Here is a 26,433-nt window from a genome sequence, read left to right on the forward strand (position 1 = left end):
CAATTTATTACATGAAAGCTTTATTTAAAATGTATATAAATTAAAAGCAACAGTACATTAATTACCATTACTCAAGTAATGTAGCCTATAAATAACTACAATTCTACAATATATATACTGTATATATATTATATTATAGAATTGTAGTTATATCCATTTAAATTGTGACTAGTCAACATATCTTCTAGTTTTGACTATCATTTTAAATGAAAGATGTCTTTTAATTCAGGATGTTTCAAGATAGCTTAATGATCTTCTTGCATACCTCAAACGAAGTTTAATACTTTACCTGATACTGGAGTCAATGTGTCTTCCAGTCATATTCTGGATTTTAACAAATGAGTGTGCTTCATTTCAGTGGGGATATATATATATATATATATATATATATATATATATATATATATATATATATATATATATATATAGTAACTGATCATGTGACCTGTCTCAAAGGCTTTTAGCTGCAGCATTGAAGGTCTTGAATAACTGATGAAGAGCATGATGGTTTGAAACGTTGCATAAGATCAACGCAGAAGTGGAAGTCGGTCTGCTGTATTTTAAATTTTTCCCCATTTGTCTGGTGACACATGTCTGGAAAATATTTGGATGTCAGAACCTTTTCCTCCCCCTATAAGACATAAATGTCTATTTCAGTCGTTGACACATTTAAAGTCCACCCTCCACTCAAGATTGTGTGTTTCCTATTGTTTGACCGTCACTGTGCAGAATGATGTTTGTGCAGTAATACTGGAACAATTAGTCAATTTATTGTCTGAGAGAAAATTGTTTGACTGCATTTTTGCTTTTCAATAAACAGTTTATAAAGGTATAAAAATGCTTAAAAAAAAAAATGAATGTGGTTCCAGCTTATAAAATGTTATTTTCAAATACATTTTAATGATACATAAAAACGTTTACTTAATGCTGGACTTATTTACTATTCCTACCCTGTTGCACTGCTACATTTACTTAATTAAATATAATTAACAACAACAGGGGAACATTAAAACAAATGTTGCCGTTTTTTGGTTTGTTTTGTATTTCTTAATTTAATTAAATTAAATTAATTTAATTTAATTTAATTTAATTTAATTTTATTTTATTTTATTTAATTTTATTTTAATCTAAACTTTAAGTAGACATCCTGATCCACACTCCAGACCAGTTGGTGGCGGTAATGCGCCAATTCATTGTTTGCCAACCGCCAATAAACCTCTAAAACGAAGAAGAAGAAGAACAAACGTTTTTGTATCTACTCGGACATTTTAGTCTGCGAAACCCGGAAATGTGTGCGTCGTTGTTTTTATTCCCCCCCAACCCCGCGCCCCATCTTCCAACATGAAGGAAGCGAACATGACTTTCCCGGTGAGTATGGGGGCTCTGCTTCAGGCGGACCTCCAGGAGGACGCCCAGTACCGGGACGACGGCCTGTGTGTCGTCGGTGTTTTCGGTAAAAGCAGCACAATGCAGCCCGGACCGCAGAAGGAGACCATCGTCAACAACCTGGCGGACAAACACATCTTCTCGCTGTTCGACGACGGACCGGAGGACGGCAACATCCGGGCTTTCTACCACCAGGAGAGTCGCGTGCTGTACCTGCTGCTCTCCTCCGTGTGCGACAGCCGGCAGCTGCTGCGGGCCTGCGAGTCTCTGAGCGCCGGCACGGCCCACTCGGACGCGCACGACGTGTGGACGGGTCTGGACCGACAGCACTGCCTCCACCTGCTCTACCTGTTCTCCGTGTGCCACGTGCTCTTGCTGGTCCACCCGAACCAGACCTTCGACGTGACCCACGACCGGCTCTTCAGAGCGCTGGACGCCCTGCGGCAGAAGGTGCTGCCTCTGATCCGGGCCGCCATCAAAGACTGCCCGGTGTCCAAAGAGTGGAAGGTGAACTGTCGGCCGTGTCCTCCGCGGCTGCTCTTCGTGTTCCAGATGAACGGCTCTCTGAAGGTCTGTGGTTTCTTTATAATGTTTAAATGACATGCAGATAAACTGTCAAAGGTCAGACACTGAGGGACCCTCAAACTCACAGGTGCATCCTTCTTTTTGTGGAGTTTCAGCACCGTAAACACTGTCACTACTGCAGCTGTTACCGTTTTGTGTTTCATTGGAATTTAACCGACACTCCTTATTTTTTGGTTTCGTGTCCCAAAGGTCTCTGCAAACGGCTCAGAGTCCGGAGGAAACCCCGACAAGCCCAAAAAGCACTCTCCCAGGAGGCGGCTGCAGCACGCGCTGGAGGACCAGATTTACCGCATCTTCCGTAAAAGCCGAGTCCTGACCAACCAGAGCAGCAACTGCCTGTTCACCGTCCCCGCCAACCAGGCGTTTGTGTACGTGATCCCGGCGGCGGACGAGGACCCCGTGGGCTCCCTGCTCGGCCAGCTGCGCTCCAACTGCGCCCTGCTCGAACCGGACTCCACGCCGGCGGTGTCGGGGCCGCGGCGCTACCAGCAGATTCGGCGGTCGGCCCGGCCGTCCGGCGGCGGCGGGGACCCGGCCGCCGTGTTGATGGGCGGCCAGCTGGTGGACTGCAGCTTGAAGGAGTTCCTCTGGCAGCACGTGGAGCTGGTGCTGACAAAGAAAGGCTTCGACGACAGCGTCGGCCGCAACCCGCAGCCGTCGCACTTTGAGCTGCCGACCTACTCCAAGTGGGTCCAGGTGGCCTCGAAGCTCCACCAAGTCCTAGTCGGCGACGCCGAGGAAGAAATAGCGGAGCTGGCCTCCAAGGTGCAAGGCCAGCTGAAGGTGTTGGAGGGTTTTCTGGACGCTGACACGAAGTTCTCTGAGAACAGGTGTCAGAAAGCTCTGCCGCTGGCTCACAGCGCCTACCAGTCCAACCTCCCCCACAACTACACCACCACGGTGCACAAGAACCAGCTGGCGCAGGCCCTGCGGGTGTACAGCCAGCACGCCCGCGGCGTGGCCTTCCAGCGCTACGCTCTGCAGCTGCACGAGGACTGCTACAAGTTCTGGAGCAACGGCCACCAGCTGTGTGAGGAGCGCAGCCTGACCGACCAACACTGCGTCCACAAGTTCCACCTGCTGCCTCAGCCGGGTGAGCCCAGATAATGTGATTCATAATAACTTTCTGAGAAGTATGAAGACGTATGTTTTTTTTTTTTTTTTGTATTCAAAGGGGAGTCAGGATTAAAAAGAACTAACACAGACGCGTGAAATCTGACTTCTGTGCAGGAGAGAAGACGGACATGGATCGCAACCCGCCCATCCTGAACCACAACAGCAGGGGGCGCTCCACCAGCTCCTGTAACTGTGGCAGGAAACAGGCTCCGCGCGAGGATCCGTTTGACGTCCAGGCGGCTAATTTTGACTTCTACCAGGTGAGGGTTCACACCTGCTGTAGGTCTCTGTGAACCCAGGACCAGCTGCAGAGGCTCATCACGATCATGTTATACTTTATCGTAGTTAAATATTGATGAAAGCAGCTTTAAATGCAGTCTGAGTTTCATGAAAGCTTAAGAAAAGTTGTAAAAATAAATGTTATATTTTAGTTTTTATTATTTTTCCTTGTGTCTAATTGTGCTCTGATGATGTTCTTCCTGATCAGCTGCTGGAGGAGAAATGCTGCGGGAAGCTGGAGAGGATCGAGTTCCCCGTGTTCCAGCCCAGCACCCCCGACCCGGCCCCGGCCTGCAACCCAGCTCAGGGACCCCCGAGCGAGGCGTTGGCGTCGGCGTCAGAGTCGGCGTCAGCGTCCGGCGAGGCGGAGCGGCTGAAGGAGCCGAGCGCCGCCCAGAGCCACACGCCCGCCGACACCAGCCTCAGCCTGGCTCTCAGCCTGGGCCAGTCCACCGACAGCCTGGGGCCCTACGGGGACGGAGAAGGAGCCGAAACACAAGTCCAGAAGAGGCCGAGCCTCGTGGACCGGCAGCCCTCCACCGTGGAGTACCTCCCGGGTATGATGCACTCTGGCTGCCCCAAAGGTCTGCTCCCGAAGTTCTCCAGCTGGTCGCTGGTCAAACTGGGCGCGGCCAAGTCCTACAACTGCCACACGGGTCTGGAACAGCCGGGCTTCCTACCCGGCTCTTCCTTCCTGTTGCCGTGGGACCTGGTGATCCGCTCTCGCTCGGAGGAGGACAACACGGGACTGACGGAGCCGCTGGACGGAGGCACCTCCTCGTGGCCGGCCCCCAACAAGACCCTGGTGGGCAAGCGGGGCAGCACCGGCGGGCTCGGCCGGAGCCGCAGGAGGGACGACGTGGCTCGGATCTTCGTGGGGTTCGAGTACGAGGACGTCCGGGGGAGGCGCTTCATCAGCTGCGGGCCGGATAAGATCGTGAAGGTTCTGGGGCCGGGGGGCGCCAAAGACCCCGCCACCCGGGTGCTGAACACCGACATGCCGCTGTACATCCCGTCTCCATCGCAGGGCCGCGGACTGAAGTCTCACTTCGCCCAGCTGACTCGCCTTTTTGTTGTGGTGCCTGACGCCCCTCTGGAGGTGACACTCAACCCACAGGTGAGTCCACTTCACTTCTACTAAACTACTAAAGTTTAGAGGTATGAGTGACATAACTTTGCTCTGCCGTGTTTCCAGGTGCAGCCCGGTCCTCCTCCCTGCCCAGTGTTCCACCCGGAGCAGACCGATTTGGTGTTGCCGCCGGACGGTTTTTGGGTTCTGCGGTTCCCTTATTCCTACTCGACGGATCGCGGCCCCTGTCACCCCCCCAAGGAGAACCAGCCCCTCAACAACCACAAGGTGCTGCGAGCCATCCTGAAGGCCACGACCGCTAACCCCGCGCCACCGTGAGCGTTGACGGCGCGAAGGACTTCTTATTTATTTACAGCTGCTGGTGCGGGCCGAGGAGGTTGTTGTTTGACACTCGGTGAACCCCCGAAACCTCATCGGACCCCCTCAGGTTGGATTTCCTTTAAATGTGCCCCCCAGAGGAAGAACTAAGTCTGCGGTGCCATCCAAACTTTAAAGTTTACATTTTTAGCTCAAGTTACTCTTGTTTATTTTTTTTATATTTTGTGTGAAACGCACGTTAAAGCGCTTACGTTTTGTTTAAAGCTGTGTGTTCCCGACACACTCGGACACCAAGCCAGCGGTTCTTTAGGTTCACACAGGTGGAAGAGCTCTTAATTCTGTAACTAATCTGTATTCTGTACCACTTTACTTTAAATCCCCCTAAATATCATTTACTAGCAATGCGTAAACATTTAATAAACGCTCTATAACGTAGTCGTAAGCGGATACAAACACATATTCATGTTCTCCCGTGAGCACGTGTCGACTGGTGTAAATACACAAATAATGAATGTATATGTAGCTAAACACATCTTCAGAGGAGACGGTATAACTGCTGTCAAATATTGTACATGAATAACATTTTTATTTATATAAATATACACTCGTGTACAACTACATTTCATTATAGTGCGTTATAATAAAAATTTCATAAATGTGATTTAGGGGAACATCCAGTAAAGTGTTTCCTGTATTCTGCACCATGTGTACTATGGTATCGCAACAACACGCGTGTACTGTGGTATCGCAACACGCGTGTACTATGGTATCGCAACACGCGTGTACTATGGTATCACAACAACACGCGTGTACTATGGTATCACAACAACACACGTGTACTGTGGTATCGCAACACGCGTGTACTGTGGTATCGCAACAACACGCGTGTACTGTGGTATCGCAACACGCGTGTACTATGGTATCACAACAACACGCGTGTACTATGGTATCACAACAACACGCGTGTACTATGGTATCACAACAACACACGTGTACTATGGTATCACAACAACACGCGTGTACTATGGTATCACAACAACACGCGTGTACTATGGTATCACAACAACACACGTGTACTGTGGTATCGCAACACGCGTGTACTGTGGTATCACAACAACACACGTGTACTGTGGTATCACAACAACACACGTGTACTGTGGTATCACAACAACACGCGTGTACTGTGGTATCACAACACGCGTGTACTGTGGTATCACAACAACACGTGTGTACTGTGGTATCACAACACACGTGTACTGTGGTATCACAACAACACGCGTGTACTATGGTATCACAACACGCGTGTACTGTGGTATCGCAACACGCGTGTACTGTGGTATCACAACAACACGCGTGTACTGTGGTATCACAACACACGTGTACTGTGGTATCACAACAACACGCGTGTACTATGGTATCGCAACACGCGTGTACTGTGGTATCGCAACACGCGTGTACTGTGGTATCGCAACACGCGTGTACTGTGGTATCGCAACACGCGTGTACTGTGGTATCACAACAACACACGTGTACTGTGGTATCGCAACAACACATGTGTACTGTGGTATCACAACAACACGCGTGTACTATTACTACTACTACTACAACACGGATTACTACTTAGACAGACGTACCTGATACACTGGGGACTGGAGAGGAACATGTTCATGTTTTTCTGTAAATAAAAACAAGTGTTTGTCGTTCTTTGTCCGATGCTGTTGTTTGACGTTATCAGCGTCATATAGTGCAGTGTACATCTTGTCCACTAGATGAGGTTGGACTCCTTCATCTTGGTTAAACCTCGTCGTCATCAATAGGTGGAGAAAAACAACACTTTAAAAGTTTAAACCATTAAAGAGATCTCATTTTATTCGACTGTTTCAATCCTCCATACATGTTGTGTTTACAATTAGTTTAAACGTTCGGTAACTTTTAGGTAAATTTAGGATTTTATTTAAAAATCTTTCTTATTCATTTTAAGGCATGAAACAAACTGAAGCCTCAGACGACAACCGGCTTCTTACTGGTAGTTAAATGTAGGTAAAGTCAAAGGAACAAGGATGTCATACATGCGTCTCACACACACACACACACACACACACACACACACACACACACACACACACACACACATACATACTCTGAGCCTTCAGGAATGTGGGTAATAAGAATGAGGTTAATAACAAAGCTAAGACGACTGATACGAGGTCATAAAGTTAAACAACCAGTGGTCAAAATTTAAAGAAACATTCAATGTTTACTGAACATTGTTATGGTTAAAACGTGTTCACTGCCTCATTGTTTGCACACCATACACTTCCATTCATGAACTCTACTGCACTGAAAGGTACGACGGTGTTTTTATGGCCATTGTAGATCAAAAACTAAAAAACGTATTACTGAGCCATAGGAGGCTGTCCATTGTTTTTGTCTCAGTCTAAGTCAATTAGTCGAACGACTTATTTCCAAGAAACTTGTGAGCAACATCTCTGGTAAACACAAGATTTAAAGTCGCGCTTTTGTGTCTTTCTTTGTGAAGAAACAACGCGAAGAACTGACGATTAAATCTACGACACGATTAGTCGAATTTCTTTGTTTTGCGAGTATTCTCTTATTTCTAAATCTGATTGCTAAGTAAAATTTGATGAGTTCATCCACTGCAGGCGCAATACATGACAAGCAGCCTCAATTTTCTCTATAATTTACAACTTTAATCTTGGACATTCAGTTTTTTAATGTTACACCCTCACCTTTAATTGTTTTTACTCCTACAATGGCCCTAAAACGTAGAAATGAAGTGAAAGCGATCAAAAGAGACAGAAGTTTCAGTTGAAGAGACTTCCTGGAAGAGGTTAGATTCAGATAAAATTAAAAGGCTTTAAAGATGTACTTTTAGTTGAGCATTAACAGGAGTTAAACTGTTGATTTGAGCTGGAAGTGTTGAAAGCAGTTGGTGTGTGTGTGTGTGTGTGTGTGTGTGTGTGTGTGTGTGTGTGTGTGTGTGTGTGTGTGTGTGTGTGTGTGTGTGTGTGTGTGTGTGTGTGTGTGTGTGTGTGTGTGTGTGAGAGTGAGAGAGTGAGTTGCTGTGTTAAAGGTGAAACGTAAGAGGTCTGAATCCCTGCTTCATTTTACGCTTTATGTCAAACTTCTTTCAGCGCTCACACCACACTTCAACTGCTTTCACTGGCTCCACATTTTAAGATTTTATATTTTTGCTCATAATTCAGCCCATATTTAAAGAAAAAAAAACTAACTTGATGTGTTTAAAGTCATCAAATCACACTTAAACTGACATCTGCTTTCAGTTTTTACACTTCAACTGATACCAATTCTTTTGAGGGCTTCACTTTAGCTGATTTTCAGCCACTCGCACTTCAACTGCTTTCAGATAATGAGCTTCAAATGACTCTTCAACTTTACCCAGCTTTTACTTATTTAAACTTAATAAAACGAGTGTAATTCAGAAGTTACTGCCACATCAGCTTCTTTCAGTCTTAGTCTCAGGTTACTGTCACACATCAGCTTTATTTAATATATCTTTTTGTAATTTCCATAGTCATTTTTTGTTAATTATTTATTTGTTTACTTATTTTTTATTAACGCTGACACCCAGGAAGTCACAATGTCCTTGAGAGAACTACCTGGAAGCAGTAAATGCTTTGTGTAAAGCAACAACAAGGATCAAAACAAACCCACCTGTGGACAGGTACGAGGGGAGGGGGGGGAGGAGGAAGAAGAAGTAGAGCCGGCCCACCTCCCGACCAGAGTTTACGCCTCGGCTTTTTCTTTCTTTTCCCGGCCTCTGAATACGACTGTGCCAAAGTTCAGCGCTCACAACAATCTCGGGGACAATAGAAAGAAAGAAGACACTGAGCTAGATGTCCTCCAGCGAGCTTCATCTTACAGATTGTTGTGCGACTCACCTGAGACAGACACACACACACACCTGAGACAAACACACACACACACACACACACCTGAGACTATTCAACGCTGCAGCGGGGATGTGAGTACGATACACTGATTTACAATCAATGATTATTCAGAGTTACTGCGAATGTTCTCGGGCTCCTGCAATGGTTCACCATGAAGTTAACTTTCAACCTTCATGTCTTTGTGTTGTAATCTGAAGGAGCAGTGCTTTGTGTGTTTATATTTTGTGGAATATTACAGTTGAATGTGAGTATTATTTGGTGTTTTTGTGTTCTCTGCTGTACTTCAGTCGTCTTCAGAGGGCAAATCTTGATGAAAGGAACGTCAAGTTGTTTTCATTGTTTCAGCGAATACACAGTACTGTACTTAAATACAGTTTTGAAGTACTGGGGTATTTAAATATTGTGAGAATATCTACTACGTTCATTATCTTTAATTTACTTTAGCTCCTCTGTATTCAGACAGATATCCAAATATAGATTTACTTTTTTTAAATTTACAACAATTGTGACCAAATACAGTATTTTTCAAATTGTCAAGTATTACATTGTGAGTTTAGTACTAGTACTGGGACTGAAGTACTAATACCGCACTGTGAAAATACTCCGTTTCAAATAAAAGTCCTGCATCGAAAACGTTACTTCAGTAAAAGTATGTAAGTATAGTCAGAAAAATGTATTAAAGGTGTTAAAATAATACAAAATACTGTTATATATTGTATTATTAGATTATTATTACTCATGCATTAATGTAAAAGAAGGATTTTACTTTTGTATTTGGTTTAGCTGGAGCTCATTTTGAACTACTAATGATTATTTTCTCCATTAATCGGTTGTTTGGTTTGTAGAAATAGTGAAAATAGTGAGAAATGTTCGTCACAATTACCCAGATCCCAAAGTGACACTTTCTCAATGTTTGTTTGGTCCAAACCTCAACATTATTACTAAAACATTAACATTACTAACATTAGTATTAAAGAAAAAATCTGCAAATCTGGAACCATGAAATGTTTTTACATTAAAAAATTTTAATAAAAAAAAAATCCAACAATTAATTTCCTCATTTGACTAATCGACAAACAAACAAAGCATCATATTTTATAAGCTTCAGTTTTGTGTGCAAATATCTTCATTTGTAAAGTAACTAGTTAGTAGATGAGTGGAAGTAGAAAGTAGTATAATACTCGAGTACAAGTAGTGTACCTCATTACTTGAGTAAATGTACTTGGTTGCGTTCCACCACTGGATATTAATGTCTTTATTTTTGGGCCTTTTTTTTTTTTTTGTATCAGTCCTTCCGTACATCGTCAACATGGCGACCCGGAAGACCGAAGTCCAGCGGAGGATTGTGTCCAAAGACGGCCACAACAACGTGCGCATCGACAACGTGGAGGGCATGGTGAAGCTGTACCTGCACGACATCTGGACCACCGTGGTGGACATGAAGTGGCGCTACAAGCTCACTCTGTTCGCCTCCACCTTTGTCATGACGTGGTTCATCTTCGGGGTCATTTTTTACTTCATCGGCATGGGCAACGGGGACTTCGAGCCCGGTCTGAACGCCAACCACACGGCCTGCGTGGTCAACGTGGAGACCCTCACGGGGGCCTTCCTGTTCTCGCTGGAGTCGCAGACCACCATCGGCTACGGTTTCCGCTACATCTCGGAGGAGTGCCCGCTGGCCATCTTCACGCTGGTGGCCCAGCTCGTCATCACGGGCCTGGCGGAGATCTTCGTCACGGGCGCCTTCCTGGCCAAGCTGGCCCGCCCCAAGAAGCGAGCGGAGACCATCAAGTTCAGCCAGTCGGCGGTGGTGTGCCGGCGCCAGGGCAAGCTGTGTCTGATGGTGAGGGTGGCCAACATGAGGAAGAGCCTCCTGATCCAGTGCCAGCTGACGGGGAAGCTCCTCCACTCCAACGTGACGGAGGAAGGCGAGAAGACCCAGATCCACCAGTGCTCCGTGGACTTCTTCATGGACTCCAGCGGAGAGTGCCCCTTCCTCATCCTCCCTCTCACCTTCTACCACGTCCTGGACGAGCACAGCCCGCTGGCGGGACTCAACGCCGTTACCCTGCGGACGCGCGACTTCGAGCTGCTGGTGACCCTCAACGCCACCATGGAGTCCACGGCCGCCACGTGCCAGAGCCGCACCTCCTACGTGCCCCAGGAGATCCTCTGGGGCTACGAGTTCAAGCCCGTGCTGTTCAGCACCACCGGCGGCCGCTACGTGGCCGATTTCAACTTCTTCGACAAGGTGCAAGGGAGCAACGACGGCGCCTTCCTCAGCAACAACACGGAGAAGCTCAAGCTGGAGGAGGACTTTAAGAAGGAATAGAGGAGGAATGTCATTGCTACGGTAGAATCTCCCTTTAAACATTTACTCCATCACCCCTTCATCCACCATAAACAATCCTGCATTTAAAACAATATTGATAATATACCAAACTAAATACAGGTAACGTAAATAGTTAGCGGTAAAATTGACTTTTATTCATGTAGCAAATACAGAACAATTGATAAGAGATGTGAGGAACTAGTCAGAGCAGGCTGCAGACATGTAGGACAAACATCCACCTCTGGTCTTTATAGGACTTATTAGAAGTGCAAAAAGTCATTATGTGGGAATGAAATCAGGCTGTACATGACGTGATTAATGGGAACAAATATATAAGGTTTGCTTGTTGTGTTTTTAGGAGGGACAGATATATATAATAATGGTATATTATTACACTGGGAGGTACAAAAGAGGTTTTGTTTTGTAAATAAAGATTTCTTCATGAAGTAAAAGTTGCCTTTTTTTGCAAAAATTTTATCAAATATTGTACTTTTGTACAGTTTTTACTTCTATTCCACGACATGTATTTTAGTGCTTTAGTAACTTTTCAGGTTTTTAATTTGAAACATAAACAAACTATTAAATTATGATGTATTATTATAGATGAATCTACCGAGCACTATATAGAATAATTAAAATGAGCTCCTCCTGTACATCAATGCACCAATCATTGAAAACCATTAATGTGATTAATATTATTTTGAAATGAGACATTCTTGCACAACGAGTCCTTTTACTTTTGGTACTTTAAATCAGTGATTCTCAAAGTGAGGTCTGGTGGCCACAAAAATAATCAGCTATAAATGATGAGACGGAGACTGATTCACCACCAGTTAAAAGTTCCTCATAATAACTTCAAGTAAGATTTTGAACGCAGTACTTTTACTCGTGACAGAGTATTTGTACACTGTGGTGTTGCTACTTTTAATACTTCTTCCAGTTCATGCTAGGTTTGGCTCCAGTCACCTGTGACCCAGAATCAGAAATAAGAGTGAGAATGGATGAACGTATGAATGGATGAATGGATGAATGGATGAACGTATGGAGCCTCTTCAAGGACTAAACAGGTTCAGCCACCAGCTCCATCGTCTCAGGTTGTCTTTAGCGTTTGTTGTGGCAACACACACTGTGTGTGTGTGTGTGTGTGTGTGTGTGTGTGTGTGTGTGTGTGTGTGTGTGTGTGTGTGTGTGTGTGTGTGGTGACTGTATCTGGTAAAAACAATCTTTCAAACCAAAACACGGCTGATCTTTTACATCGTGATCAACAGCGGCTTTGTTAAAAACCTGCTCAGCTAGAAGACACACGTAAAGGTTTCAGTGCTGATGTGAGAGCATCTTCAGCGGAGGAATAAATACATTTAAAGTTGAGTTATTTTACTATTGTCTCTATGAGCCGCATATTCTTTAATAACCTCGAGATGTCGCCACTGTGCAGCAAACTGCTGACATAAAGAGGAGCATTTCAAACAACTGCAGCAGCAGATTTTAAATGTGGTCAGATTACGAGTACATTTCAAAGGGTTGGTCGACCCATACGACAAAGAACCGAAAACAAACAAACGTATGTTCCTACTTCCCTCGATTGGAATCAATTCATGCAGATTGTTTGGGTTTTGAGGTACTGAGTTCTACCCGAGGTGCTCACAGCCTTGAACAATTAAAAAAACAACGTCAACAGGTTTCATTTGGACTAGTTCTTCAGCAGAAAGTAGTTCCAGTTGAAACTATTATATACTATTTTAAACATCTTATGTTTGTGTTGTTGTTGTTGCATTTAACACACACACACACACACACACACACACACACACACACACACACACACACACACACACACACACACACACACTTTGCTCTTCATCTACCGGACAACAAACCGAGAGTAACCTGCATGGATTCAACTTAAACGTTTCACCTTGTTGTGCACATTTCTTGGTGACAGAAATATGACTTAAAATAGTTCAAAGTGACAAGATAATAAATAAACAAATTAAAACAAGTACAAATACAGCGTGATAAATCAAAGAAATCACACGGACGACAACTAAAAAGAGTCAAGAACTAGTTTGCTCAGAACAATAATGTAAACATAGAATTAAAAACAAAACAAAGGACATAAGAACAATAAAAATATGCTTAAGATAATGTCAATGCTGAATAAATACGTTTTCAAGTGTCATTTTAAAAAATGTCTTATGTATCTCTTATTGATATATTAATGCAACAATAATTATAATCCAGTAATATGATATACTGTATATAGTATTCTGAAATGGGCCACTCTGCAAAACGAATACTTTTACTTTGAATGATTTAAACCAAGGAAGCCTTTTCGGCTGAAAATGCCGCTTTTATTCTGAAGAACTGGACCCGGAAGTCGTACTGTCGTTGCTGCCGAGCGGAACACAAACCGGTCGAGTGAACGATATTCTCGTTAAAACTCGTTATTTCTTCGTTTTTTTTTGGCTAATCGTAGCCCGGGAAAGTTCTTCTACATGTCTGTCTGACGCGTGATGGTCCGAGATGAGCGTCACTCTGGATATTAGGCTGAAAAGAGCGAACAAAGTTTACCATGAAGGGGTAAGTGACGTTAACCACAGCTAGCTTAGTTAGCTCGGTTAGCTAACGAGCTGCTTCTGTCGGTTGTTTATTTTACGTCACTGTCGTGGTGTTTAACGTAAAGTTAAAGACTTGTATTCTATTACGATAACAGTTAGCTTGATAGTTAGCTAGGAAGAAGGAGGCGGCTTCCTGTCCGCACGTGACCAACAGCTGATTCAGCACGTGACCAACAGCTGATTAGCGATGTGTTTGAATTTATGTGTTTAAATTGAACTAAATACATTTACTGAAGTTTAATTTCAATGTATAAATGTATATTTAATATTATTTAAATATATATTATAATTAGTTATATAAATATATATAATAGTATTTAAATATATTATAATTAGTTATATAAATATAAATGTATATTTAATATTTAAATATATATTATAATTATTTATATACATATATATTTAATGTATTTAAAATATAAATTTAGCTACATTTACTTTTATTTAATTTTAAAGGTATGCTATTTCATACTCTACTATTTTAATTATTTATATTTTTTAATTAATATTTAATCAAAATATTGTAGTTTTACTACATCTACATTTACAGCTTTAGCTACTTTGTAGATTTATATTAATACACAATATAAATCAACTAATACATTATGATATATTATTATTATTATTATTATTATTATTACAGGTTAAACTACACAGCAGTATAGTAACTGAACTTGGTTGCAACATGAACACATAAATTAATCAATATAATTATATATATATATATATATATATATATATTTATATATATTATTCTGCATTTTACTTTTTCTACGTATATTTTGATGCTGATACGTTTACTTCAATAAACTTATAAACACAAGACTTTTATGATTTTACCCTTGATGACTGATGATGTATTTGTCACGTTTGACGAGTATTAAAACAGGAAATAGTATTTTCTGTATTAATAATCTAAATCTGTAAAGCTTAATAATAAATTATAGTGGAGTAAAAAGTCTAATATTTACCTCCTGTTGTGGAGTAGAAGTGTAAAGTAGCATAAAATGGAAATACACATTTTATAATTGTGATTTTATTGTGAGTAAATGTACTTAGTTACATTCCAGTAACTACAGTAGTGTATGTTAGCTAAAACTATGCAAACCCTTGTTCAACTTGATCGACATTAGTTATCTAACACCGCTGTGTTACTGTGTTTCTGTAAGTAAATCATCTGAATACATCCTTCCTACTATAACTACTGCTAATACTACAATCGCTAGTACTAGCACCAATGCTAGTACTGCTTATTTTGCTACTGTAACTACTGCTACTTCTATAACTGCAGCTTCTTCTACCGTTATTGTAATAAAACTGTAGTATTGTGGGTGACAGAATTTGGTGTAACACCGCAGTTCATTTATCATGTTCTAGTTCATTCTATCAGAGCCGGTGTGTTTGCAGGAGGCGGTGGCCGGCGTCGTCCTGCTGGTGTGTAAGGAGGCGCTGCAGCATCACGGCATCTCTCTGAACATGGAGGGGCTGGTGAACCTGCAGCTCAGCTCCAAGAGCGTCGGCGTCTTCGAGGCTTTCTACAACTCCGTCAAGGTGAAGACGCACTCAGTGACAGTAGTGTGCAGTGGAGGTTGAGGTCTTCTTCACCGAGTGTTCAGATAAAAAAAAAAAAAACCCTCACTGAGGAAAAAAAAAAAAAAAAAAACTCACAACGAAGCAGAACCATCTCAGGTATCGGCTCCTTTAATGTGATGGTTTTCTATTTTCTCTGATTTATGTCATTTAAACTGAATATTATTTATTTTGAAGACGTCCTTCTGGGAACAGGTGATGGACTAATGAATGAATTAAGATAATCAACATATTCATCGTTAATGTAATGACTTGTTACATCCCAGATATTCACAATTTGTAGATAAATTACCGAGGGTTTCAACACATTGAGTCAACTCTATGATTGACAGTAACTAAGTACATGGACTGTATTTAAGTACAAATCTGAGGTACTTGTACTTTACTTGAGTGTTTCTATTTTATGTAACTTAACACTTGTACTCCTTAAAGGGAAACATTGTACTTTTTACTGCTCTACATTAGTCTGAGAGCTCAAGTTACTTTACAAAGTTAGATTTTTACTTGAAAAACTTATAAAGTGATGATAAAATATGATGTTTTATAGACGGAACTACCCTGATGTAGTACAGTCAAAAGTACAATATGTACTACTGAGATGTAGTGGAGTAAAAAGTACTACTGAGACGTAGTGGAATAAAAAGTACCACTGAGACGTAGTACAGTAAAAAGTACCGCTGAGACGTATTACAGTAAAGAGTACCGCTGAGACGTATTACAGTAAAAAGTACCGCTGAGACGTATTACAGTAAAGAGTACCGCTGAGACGTATTACAGTAAAAAGTACCGCTGAGACGTATTACAGTAAAAAGTACCGCTGAGACGTATTACAGTAAAAAGTACCGCTGAGACGTATTACAGTAAAAAGTACCGCTGAGACGTATTACAGTAAAAAGTACCGCTGAGACGTAGTGGAGTAAAAAGTACCTCTGAGACGTATTACAGTAAAAAGTACCACTGAGACGTATTACAGTAAAAAGTACCGCTGAGACGTATTACAGTAAAAAGTACCACTGAGACGTATTACAGTAAAAAGTACCGCTGAGACGTATTACAGTAAAAAGTACCACTGAGACGTATTACAGTAAAAAGTACCGCTGAGACGTATTACAGTAAAAAGTACCACTGAGACGTATTACAATAAAAAGTACCGCTGAGACGTATTACAGTAAAAAGTACCGCTGAGACGTAGTGGAGTAAAAAGTACCTCTGAGACGTATTACAATAAAAAGTACCGCTGAGACGTATTACAGTAAAAAGTACCACTGAGACGTATTACAGTAAAAAGTACCTCTGAGACGTATTACAGTAAAAAGTACCACTGAGACGTATTACAGTAAAAAGTACCGCTGAGACGTATTACAGTAAAAAGTACCTCTGAGGCGTAGTACTACACCACTGATCAGACCTGCTGTGTTCTCAGCCCATCCAGCTGATCAGCAGCACCATTGAAGTGGCCAAAGCAGGAAAGATCCCCGGAGGAAAGACGGAGATCCCCTTTGAGTTCCCTCTGAACACCAAAGGAAACAAGGTTCTGTACGAGACGTACCACGGAGTCTTCGTCAACATCCAGGTGAGCGAGGGACGCACGGGTTCTCTACCACCGTGTTCTACCAGAGTTTGAGGAACCGGCAGCGACGCATATTCAAAAATATATTACACCGCTAAGTCCCGCCCCTCGAATGCAGACTAGCCAATCGTAGCGTAGCATCGTCCAGCTCCCAACAGCTACATCCTTCATTTCATGAATTTTAAAATATTTTATTTTATTTTATTTATTTGTTTGCACACTAAAAAGCAATCGTCATAAGAGATGTGACATGTAAACAAAGACCCTCATAAGTATATACATCTATATATTTTAAAGATTCAAATAGTTGTGGTACGTTCGTTCTCCTCAGTACTCCCTCCGCTGTGACATGAAGCGCCCCCTGCTGGCCAAAGACCTGAGCAGGAACTGTGAGTTCATCGTTCACAGTCAGGTGAGGGAGACGCATTTCATTTAAACAAGACCGTTTAAAGCTTTTTCTATTTCTCTATTTCTACTCTTTCGTTTTATCGCGTCTCATATACGTTAGCCGCGTTGAGCTAACGCGTTGCCCTGTTTTGATTTGCAGCCTCAGAAAGCTAAAGTTGTTCCCACTCCGGTCAACTTCACCATCACTCCAGCAACCCTGCAGAACACCCGCGAGGTGAGAAAAGTGACCTCATTGCATTTCCTCATGCCGTTGTTTTCACTCAAAGGGAATTTAAGTTTAATACCTCCATACGCTCTTTATGAGTTGCACAGAAAGTTTCTTATTTCAGGGCTCGACATTAACGCTTACTAAAATACATGTGGACTTTATTAGATATTCAGTAAAAAGTGTACAGCCGTTCCCTCATCAAGCTATTCACACTGTGAACGACAAACATTCACGTCAGCTGTTGGCGGCACAGTCGTGCTAGTTTGGCTAATTAACGTAAGCTAGCAGCGTGGTAATCTTTAACAACTCACTTAATAAGATCACATAAAATAGAGCTTTATTAATCTCAACGGAAGTTCTTGTGCCAGAGTTTAACTAAAGATTACAACAGAAGAAAAGCAAAGAAATAAATAGAATATATATATATATATATATATATATAAAACATATATCAACAATTATTAAGTGTAAAATAAATATTACTGCAAAATATATAACGATAGCAAAAAGAAATATAGAAAAGGTAAAACGACACCAAGATTAAATACAAGAGTAATGAGGGCCTGTTATATTGTAATTATTATATTCATGCTGTGGAGTCTCTCTATGACAGTCCTGCTGGTAACAGAGTTAACGTCCGGTTCATTGTGGCGCTAAATTACAACGTTATCCTGATGTGTTCAAAAGCAATATTTAAAAATGTAGTTTTTGGCGAGAAACTTGAATACATCCAGTTTATTTGAAGGATATTTTCACATTAATATAAATGAATAGATTAATAGATATTAGAGATGAATTACGACTTGTTTAACTTCCTAACACTCTAAGCAGCTCATAATATATAATTCAAACTACAAATACCCCAAAATAATGTTGAATCAAAGCAAATATTTGAACAGAAATACGATTATTTGTTTCGCTGTAGATGACTAACAAACTAAAAAGATTACATTTAGAATTTCTTTTTCTGTCCAATTGTCATAATTTTTGATTCTATTTATTTATTTATAGGCTAGGAAAAATAGGAGTTTTCAGAATTTATATTAAACCGTATTCTGTGTTTCGGACTCTGATATTCGTTCATTTTCGTGGCGCTCTATTCAAACGTTCTCTGGGACCACAAAGAGCCCGTGGAGGAGAGTACTATAAATATACTTTATATGGTTTTATGGTGAACTATTTATTTTTAGAAATCTGCACTGAGACGATGAACTTTCTTTCTGCCTTTCAGAGGAGTTTACTGCCGAAGTTTCTAGTCCGAGGCAATTTGGACGCCACCAACTGTGTGATCAGCCAGCCGCTGACCGGAGAGGTGATGGTGGAGAACTCGGAGGTCCCCATAAAGAGCATCGAGCTGCAGCTCGTGCGAGTAGAAACCTGCGGTGAGTAGAAACCTGCGGTGAGTAGAAACCTGCGGTGAGTAGAAACCTGCGGTGAGTTTCACGCCGCGTTGGGACGTGATTGGAGCTGCTGCTGTTTTTTTGTTTTTCTTCCTAAAATGTCCGCCTGTGCGTGTTCAGGTTGCGCTGAAGGTTACGCCAGAGACGCCACGGAGATCCAGAACATCCAGATAGCTGAAGGCGACATCTGCCACGGCCTCCCGATCCCCATCTACATGGTGTTCCCCCGGCTGTTCACCTGCCCCACACTGGAGACCACCAACTTCAAAGTGGGTCAGTGACGCCTCCAAGTCTGCTGTTGGTCTCCGGTTCACTGGTTCCACTGGTTAACCCTTTGAACCCCCCCCCCCCCAAAAAAAAAAAAAACCTATCGGCAGGATGGAAAAGCATGTTGTTGTTTTTTTTAAAGACTCACCAAATCTAATCGTCAGATTTTCTTCTTTCGGACGGTCCTTGAACACATCGTGTGTGACCAACGCTTCCATCAGAAACAACCGAGAAAAGCTTAAAATTGGGATATTTAATCAAAACATTTTGCTCTACATGTCTCATTTAAAATGTTGCCTCATATAAACCGTTTACTCTAAACAGATTCTGTAAAAAACATTAAATTCTGCGCTCCTCAGTGTAACTAGGAAGCCACGATTGACTCGGCTGAGACCAACAGTCACGTGACAGAAATTTGTGGCGTAATCCGTAAAGGACTTTTTTTGAACATTTTTGTAACTTTTTTTTATGAACTTTTTGTTTCTTTGTTTCCTTTTCAGAGTTTGAAGTGAACGTCGTCATCGTGCTTCATGACGACCACCTGATCACAGAGAACTTCCCGCTGAAGCTGTGCAGAGTCTGAAGTCACAGGAGCTCGTTAATAATGGTCCCTACAACACACAGTTCCTCTCACAATGCTAATTATCTGACTTTAAAGAAAACCCAATGTTCGGTCATTCATGATTGTGACCAAAAGTGTAAAAAAAAAATATTCCTTTTTGTTATTTTTTCAAGTTATAATAAATGTCACATTTTTGAAAGTATATCATTGAACGTTTCTGTTTTTGAAACTTTGGATATTTTTTAATATTATTCTTATATTGAGGCAGTTTGATAAAAAACAACTGCAGCTCAAAGTCCACTTATTACTACTATGGCATGACTTTTTTTACTTTTTTTGACATACTATACTATGACTTTTAATAAGCTTTTTTTCAACATACTATGATTTTTTTTTTTTTATTACTTTTTTAACATACTATACTATGACTTTTTTTTTACTTTTTTTGACATACTGTGACTTTTTTAATGACCTTTTGTTGACACTGTCTCTTTATGACTTTTTTTTACTTTTTTCAACATACTATGCTGACTTTTTTTCGACAAATCAACTATGACTTTTTTCGTGACATTTTTTCAAAATACTACATGACTATGAATTTTTTTTACTGTTTTGACATACTATACCATGACTTTCTTTTAAAACCTTTTTTTATATACTATACAGATTTGTTTTTCATGAATTTATTTCAACATACTATTTTTTATTTTTTATCATTATTTTGTCATTATTTGATGAGTTTTTTGTGTGAGATACTATTCTGACATGTTTTTGTGACGTAATCGGTGAAGGACTTTTTTTACTTTTTTTGTGACTTTTTAATCAACTTTTCTGTGACACAAAAAAAAACACACAGTATTTCAGATTTAACGTTTAAAACACACACACACACAAAATAAAGGAATAAGTTGTTTGAATGTCAAGTTATTCCTCAAAGAGGCAGTAAAAGCTCATTCACAGAGCTTCACTGAGAGGAGGAGCAACTGTGAAAGAGGAGAGCTGCTGAGTCACTTTTCCTGAAGTGAAAGTGAAAGTTAGTGTGAGCGACAGCAGAGCTGCAGTCCAGACAAGTCTCTCTGTTTCTCTCTAAAGAAACATTCAACTGAATCCAGCAGCTTCTTCTCAACAACACAACAGAGTCTCTGACAAACTGTGGTGAGTACACTGTTCTACAGAGAAACTCAACGTTTGGTCAAAAGTGAGTTCAAACCAGGATCCATAACAAAGAAAGTAACAGCAGATAAACTAGGCCTGCTAAAGGCTAACTAGCCTAGCTGCTACTCCATTTTGATTTAATGTGTGATGTGGCAGTAATGGAGGATCACTCTGTGTGTTTAAATTCTATGTTGCGATCACCTTTCTAAAGTACTCAAACCCTCTTCTGTAGTAGTTCCTCTACAGTAGGTGTCTCCAGGACACATTCTACCATGATGACACACACACAGACCCACAATGTGAAGACAGTACCTGACACACTCTCTGTTGCTGCTGCTAAAGATGTGATAACAGTTTTGTTTTTCCACACTTGTTGTCCTCAGAGTGTAGATATGTCTGCTGCCAGCTGTCTGCTGACTGAAGATCAGTTCCTGTGCTCCATCTGTCTGGATGTGTTCACTGATCCAGTCCTCATACCATGTGGACACAACTTCTGTAAAACCTGCATCACTGAACACTGGAACGTTAGTGTCCAGACTCAGTGTCCAAACTGTAAAGAGGTGTTCAACTCTAGACCTGAGCTGCGGGTCAATACGTTCATCTCTGAGATGGCTGCTCAGTTCAGACAGTCGGCTCAACAGAAAGCCAGCAGCAGCAGCTCAGAGCAACAAGCTGCCAAACCAGGAGAAGTTCCCTGTGACGTCTGCACTGGAACCAAACTGAAGGCCCTGAAGTCCTGCCTGGTGTGTCTGGTCTCCTACTGTGAGACTCACCTGGAGCCTCATCTGACAATGTCAGGTCTGAAAAGGCATCAGCTGATCGACCCTGTGGAGAACCTGGAAGGCAGGATGTGTACGGAGCACGATAAGCTGCTGGAGCTGTTCTGTAAGACCGACCAGATGTGTGTCTGCATGCTCTGCACTGTTTTAGACCACAAGAACCATGATGTTGTTCCTCTGAAAAAAGAATATGAAGGAAAGAAGGCCGAGCTGGGGAAGACTGAGACTGAAATCCAGCAGATGATCCGGAAGAGACGACTGAAGATTCAGGAGATCAAACACTCAGTGGAGCTCAGTGAGGAAGATGCAGACAGAGAGATAGCAGAAGGTGTTCAGGTCTTCACCGCTCTGAAGGAGTCTGTTGAGAGAAGCCAGGCCGAGATCATCGACACGATCAAAGAGAAGCAGAGAAAGACAGAGAAACAGGCTGAAGGCTTCATCAAAGAGCTGGAACATGAAATCTGTGAGCTGAAGAAGAGAAGCACTGAGGTGGTTCAGCTCTCCTGCTCTGAAGACCACCTCCACCTCCTCCAGAGCTTCAGGAGCCTGAACGCTGCTCCACCCACCAAGAACTGGACAGGAGTCAGAGTCAGTCCACCTTCATATGAGGGGACTGTGGTGAGAGCTGTGAATCAGCTGGAGGAGACGATCAGTAAACAGATGAAGAAGCTGTTTGAGGCCGAGCTGAAGAGGGTCCAGCAGTCTGCAGTGGATGTGACTCTTGATCCTGATACAGCAAATCCCTGGCTCATCCTGTCTGATGATGGAAAACAAGTTAAACTTGGTGATGTATGGAAGAATCTTCCAGACAATCCAGAGAGATTTAATTCTTGTGTTAATGTTTTAGCAAAGCAGAGTTTCTCTTCAGGAAGATTTTACTACGAGGTTCAGGTTGAAGGGAAGACTGAGTGGGCTTTAGGAGTGGCCAGAGAGTCGATCAACAGGAAGGGAAACATCACAGCGAGCCCTCAGAAAGGTTACTGGACGATATGTTTGAGGAATGAGAATGAGTACAAAGCTCTTGCTGACCCTTCAGTCCGTCTCTCTCTGAAGTCTCGGCCTCAGAAGGTGGGGGTGTTTGTGGATCATGAGGAGGGTCTGGTCTCCTTCTATGACGTTAAGTCTGCAGCTCTTATCTACTCCTTTACTGGCTGCTGCTTCACTGAGAAACTCTACCCATACTTTGGTCCTAGTCTTAATCTTGGTGGTAAAAACTCTGCTCCTCTGATCATCTCTCCTGTCAATCACACTGAGTAGAACAAACACTTGATCTTCTACAGAGAAACTCTTTCATTTAATGTAACAAATCTATATTATTGGTGATTTACGGTGTAAACTTTATTGATTCTTCATATTATGATCAATGGTTCTTCCTATTTGTCTGTAAATGTCTTTCTACTACTCCAACACACAGATATTAATAACTGCATAACCTGCCTTCAAGTCTGTTGAATCATCACAAACAATGTACTCAGGAATAAGAAGCATTTACACATTCATTAAATATCTGGGTGTCAAATGAGAATGTTTAATGTCTGATTATTGTATTTATAATACATTATGAATACTGGATCAAATTATTGGAGAAAGTCATGAAACACTTATTGTTTAGTTTAAAAAAAGGTGTTTAAGGGTTTTATTTTGTATTATTTTTGAATTAACAGAAGCATCAAGGGGTCTGTCTGGTATGTTTTTAGGGGTCAATAAATATTTGTAGAAAATGAATCAACAAAATGTAATAATAAAATATTCAGCTGCTGTGACCAGAGAAGAGAAGTTTAGTATTGTGTTATTTGTATTTCATACAGTCGTCCTCTCTGCAGACTGTTTTATAACCTGAACAAAGTGAACAAATCCTCAACACAATAAAAACAAAGAAACTCTGAACTGGATTTGTCTTTTACATTTTGTCAAGTACTGTAATTAAGTACAACTTTGAGATACTTTATTGTGTATTTCCACTACTTTTTACTGTACTACATCTCAGAGGTACATATACTTACGACATACTATACTATGACTTTTTTTTTTTTACTATCTTGACTTTTTTCAACATACTATAGTATATCAAAAAGTATATACTATACTATAGTATAGTTATACTTTTTATACTTTTTTGATATACTATAGTACAGTGATCATCAACTGGCGGCCCGCCAAGCCGTTCGATCCGGCCCGCGACCGGATTCCAAAATTGTGAGGATCAAAGAGAAAATATGTCGGCCTATTCCACACTATTAAAGCAACTAAAAACAGCAACAACTGAGTCTCTTATCAGTAATCACCACCATTCATGACTCTATTTAGGCTACACTCCGAAATGAGGACAGACTCGTTACACCGTTTAGTATTTATTGTTTCACACAGTTTTTGTTAAAACATAACTTTTCCTCATGCCCTTACTTAACATTTGGTTTTTATTTCAAAGTCTCAACAACATGCTTGGAACTAGCAGACTCCTCAGGACTAACAAAGGAGGAAAAACGATCTGGCACAACTTCAAATAGCGTGGTGAATAAATAGCCTGGAACCAGAACAAAACAGGTCACAAATAATGTTTGCACATCAAATAAAACGTTAAGTGGGCTATAGCGAAATCAAATCACAAGGCTGAAATGGAATACTACTCACACTACTTCATCAATGGCTGAAGTTACATTTCCCCTCTGACACCAACTTGTTCACATCAGGCTTGCCCACTGTCAGACTTATGCGCAAACAGTCCTCCAAAGACTGGGCTGACAGTCGGTTCCTCTCGTGCGTTTTAATCGAGTTCAATGGGTCACGCACAAATCCAATGACATCCCTGGAAATAAAAAAGTCATCGAATCTAGCAGAGAAGTTGTCTTTTAGTTGTGTGATAAATGTCTTCATCTTGTCTGTTACGTTGCCTTCTCCCACCGTCTTCAGTGTGTTGAAGTGCAGCAGCCTCCCTGACAACAAATCTGCGTGGAACAGATCAAGTTTGTTCCCAAAGGCATCAAGTTTTTCCTCCAAATCCACCACTGATTTGTCTTTTCCTTGCAGCTGGAGATTAAGTGTATTCAAATGGGAGAAAACGTCTGTTAAAAACGCAACGTTGCACATGTATCCCATGTCTTGCATGATGCGGAGATGGTCAGCTGCCGCTTTGGACTTACTTTGTTTTAAAAAAATCCACTACTTGGGCACGGAGTTCAACGAAGCGCTCCAGTGCTTTGCCCTTACTAAGCCAGCACACGTCATTGTGGAGTAACAGGTCATCATGAGAAGCCTGGGATTCCAGCACGAATTTGCGGAACAGGCGGTGCCGCGTGCTTGAAGTTCCTCTGATGTGGTTAATCATTGTCGTTGTTTTCTCCATCACCTCTTTGAGCTCCCCACTTAGCTTTGCGCACAGCACGCTTTGATGGATGATACAATGGAGTGCGTTAGTTTTAGGAGCGACAGTCTTTATTCTGCTCACCAGACCCTTATTTTTTCCAATCATGGCAGGTGCACCATCTGTCACTGTCAGGTTGATTTTATCCAGGGACAATCCATGGCTTTTAAAAAAAATCCTCCGGTTTTCCAAAGATGATGTCAGCAGTGGTGTTGTCCTCGAGCGGAAGCGATGCCGGCAGCTCTTCTCGGAAATCTTTGCCATCAAAGTATCTGACAAAAACGCACAACTGTGAGATATCCGTGTTGTCAGTGGACTCATCAATAGCCAGCGAAATATATTTGGCTTCCTTGACCCCGTCAATGACAGCTCGCTGGACTTGCTCCGCCAAAACGTGTACACGACGTGCATTAGTTGAGGCAGATAGAGGTACTTGTTTGACAGATGCAATAACTCCGTCCATTGATTTGTCGGGGGCAAGTTCCTCCAGAACGGTGATCATGCACTCCTTTAAAACCTCACTTTCCGTGAAAGGCCGGTTATGTCTGCAAAGCACCCAAGCAGCCTGCAGGGATGCACACGTTACTCTCTCTTGATCAGTTCAAGTTCCAGTAATAATGCCACGTGCACGGGAGTAGGCAGATTTCAATGTGGCGATTTTTCTCTGACGCGCCTCTGACTGCTCAGGATATGAAATCTTGAAATTTGAATGTTTAGTGTCGTGGTGACGGCGCAGATTGTATTCTTTTGCAACAGCAACATAGTTTCGTTGCAAATTAGGCATTCTGGTGAGGCATTTCGGAAGGTTGGCATGATAAATGCGTACTTCTCAGTCCAGTCATTATTGAAGGACATGTTTTCAATATCAACTTTGCGTTTCATAGCCTTTGAGAGCGCCATTTTACCTCTGTTAAGAGACCCTTTCCTGTCACTTCCTCGGTGTTTGTTTTTCCAAGTGCTCTATAAGTAAAGTTGACTTAATTGAGTTGAGGCAAAATATCTATCACCCCTGGTGGTTGTCTGTGGTATAGGTGATAGGAGCCTGACTCGTAAAGGTCTTCAGTTTTGTAATGAAATGGAAAAGTATAAACAATAAACATCAATCATAATGTTATACCAAAATTTGATTTTTATTTAATTTTTATTTAAGGGTCCGGCCCCCAAGGAGACTGTCTGGTAAAATTCTGGTCATCTGACAAATATAGTTGATGACCCCTGCTATAGTATATCGAAAAAAAGAGTCATAGTATAGTTACTTTTGTTTCTTTTTTCAACATACTAACTATTAGAGGTGCAACGGATCACAAACCTCACGGTTCGGTTCAGATCACGGTTCTTGAGTCACGGGCTCGGATCAGCAAAGAAAAGGGGAGGAGTCAAATATAACTTTGGTTTCCATTTATTAATTAAAGAACTTCAAGAACACTTAAAGCAAAGACCTTTGGGCTATAATCTAACATAAAAACTAAAATAT

At 41.6% G+C, this 26,433-nt stretch overlaps 4 protein-coding genes across 5 annotated transcripts; all 4 read left to right on the forward strand.

Moving 5' to 3' along the window:
* Positions 1–1,266: 1,266 nt before the first annotated feature.
* On the forward strand, positions 1,267–6,474 carry smg8 (SMG8 nonsense mediated mRNA decay factor). The gene is made up of 5 exons (XM_068735037.1): positions 1,267–1,956; positions 2,161–3,064; positions 3,202–3,347; positions 3,575–4,483; positions 4,562–6,474. Exons 1-5 carry the CDS (start codon positions 1,342–1,344, stop codon positions 4,772–4,774), a joined length of 2,787 nt encoding a protein of 928 aa, XP_068591138.1. The 5' UTR covers positions 1,267–1,341; the 3' UTR covers positions 4,775–6,474.
* A 2,015-nt stretch (positions 6,475–8,489) lies between these two features.
* kcnj15 (potassium inwardly rectifying channel subfamily J member 15) lies at positions 8,490–11,493 on the forward strand. Its single transcript, XM_068734988.1, has 2 exons — positions 8,490–8,780; positions 9,999–11,493. The coding sequence occupies exon 2, from the start codon at positions 10,019–10,021 to the stop codon at positions 11,039–11,041; it is 1,023 nt and encodes a 340-aa protein (XP_068591089.1). The 5' UTR covers positions 8,490–8,780; positions 9,999–10,018; the 3' UTR covers positions 11,042–11,493.
* A 1,925-nt stretch (positions 11,494–13,418) lies between these two features.
* On the forward strand, positions 13,419–19,866 carry vps26c (VPS26 endosomal protein sorting factor C). 2 transcript variants are annotated; one of them, XM_068735035.1, is made up of 8 exons: positions 13,419–13,621; positions 15,067–15,210; positions 16,673–16,822; positions 17,151–17,231; positions 17,367–17,441; positions 18,667–18,817; positions 18,956–19,108; positions 19,603–19,866. In XM_068735035.1, the coding sequence occupies exons 1-8, from the start codon at positions 13,565–13,567 to the stop codon at positions 19,683–19,685; spliced, it is 894 nt and encodes a 297-aa protein (XP_068591136.1). In that variant the 5' UTR covers positions 13,419–13,564; the 3' UTR covers positions 19,686–19,866. The 2 variants fall into 2 exon arrangements, with proteins under 2 accessions (XP_068591136.1, XP_068591137.1); XM_068735036.1 differs by having other exon boundaries at positions 18,956–19,104.
* Positions 19,867–20,719: 853 nt separating this feature from the next.
* Positions 20,720–23,485, forward strand: LOC137890787 (E3 ubiquitin-protein ligase TRIM21-like). The gene is made up of 2 exons (XM_068734999.1): positions 20,720–20,819; positions 21,203–23,485. Exon 2 carries the CDS (start codon positions 21,212–21,214, stop codon positions 22,853–22,855), a length of 1,644 nt encoding a protein of 547 aa, XP_068591100.1. The 5' UTR covers positions 20,720–20,819; positions 21,203–21,211; the 3' UTR covers positions 22,856–23,485.
* The last annotated feature ends 2,948 nt before the right edge of the window (positions 23,486–26,433 follow it).

Source organism: Cebidichthys violaceus, unplaced genomic scaffold, assembly GCF_023349555.1.
Source record: "Cebidichthys violaceus isolate CVI_PGR_0920_01 unplaced genomic scaffold, fCebVio1.0.p SCAF_69, whole genome shotgun sequence".
NCBI classification, from domain to species: Eukaryota; Metazoa; Chordata; class Actinopteri; order Perciformes; family Stichaeidae; genus Cebidichthys; species Cebidichthys violaceus.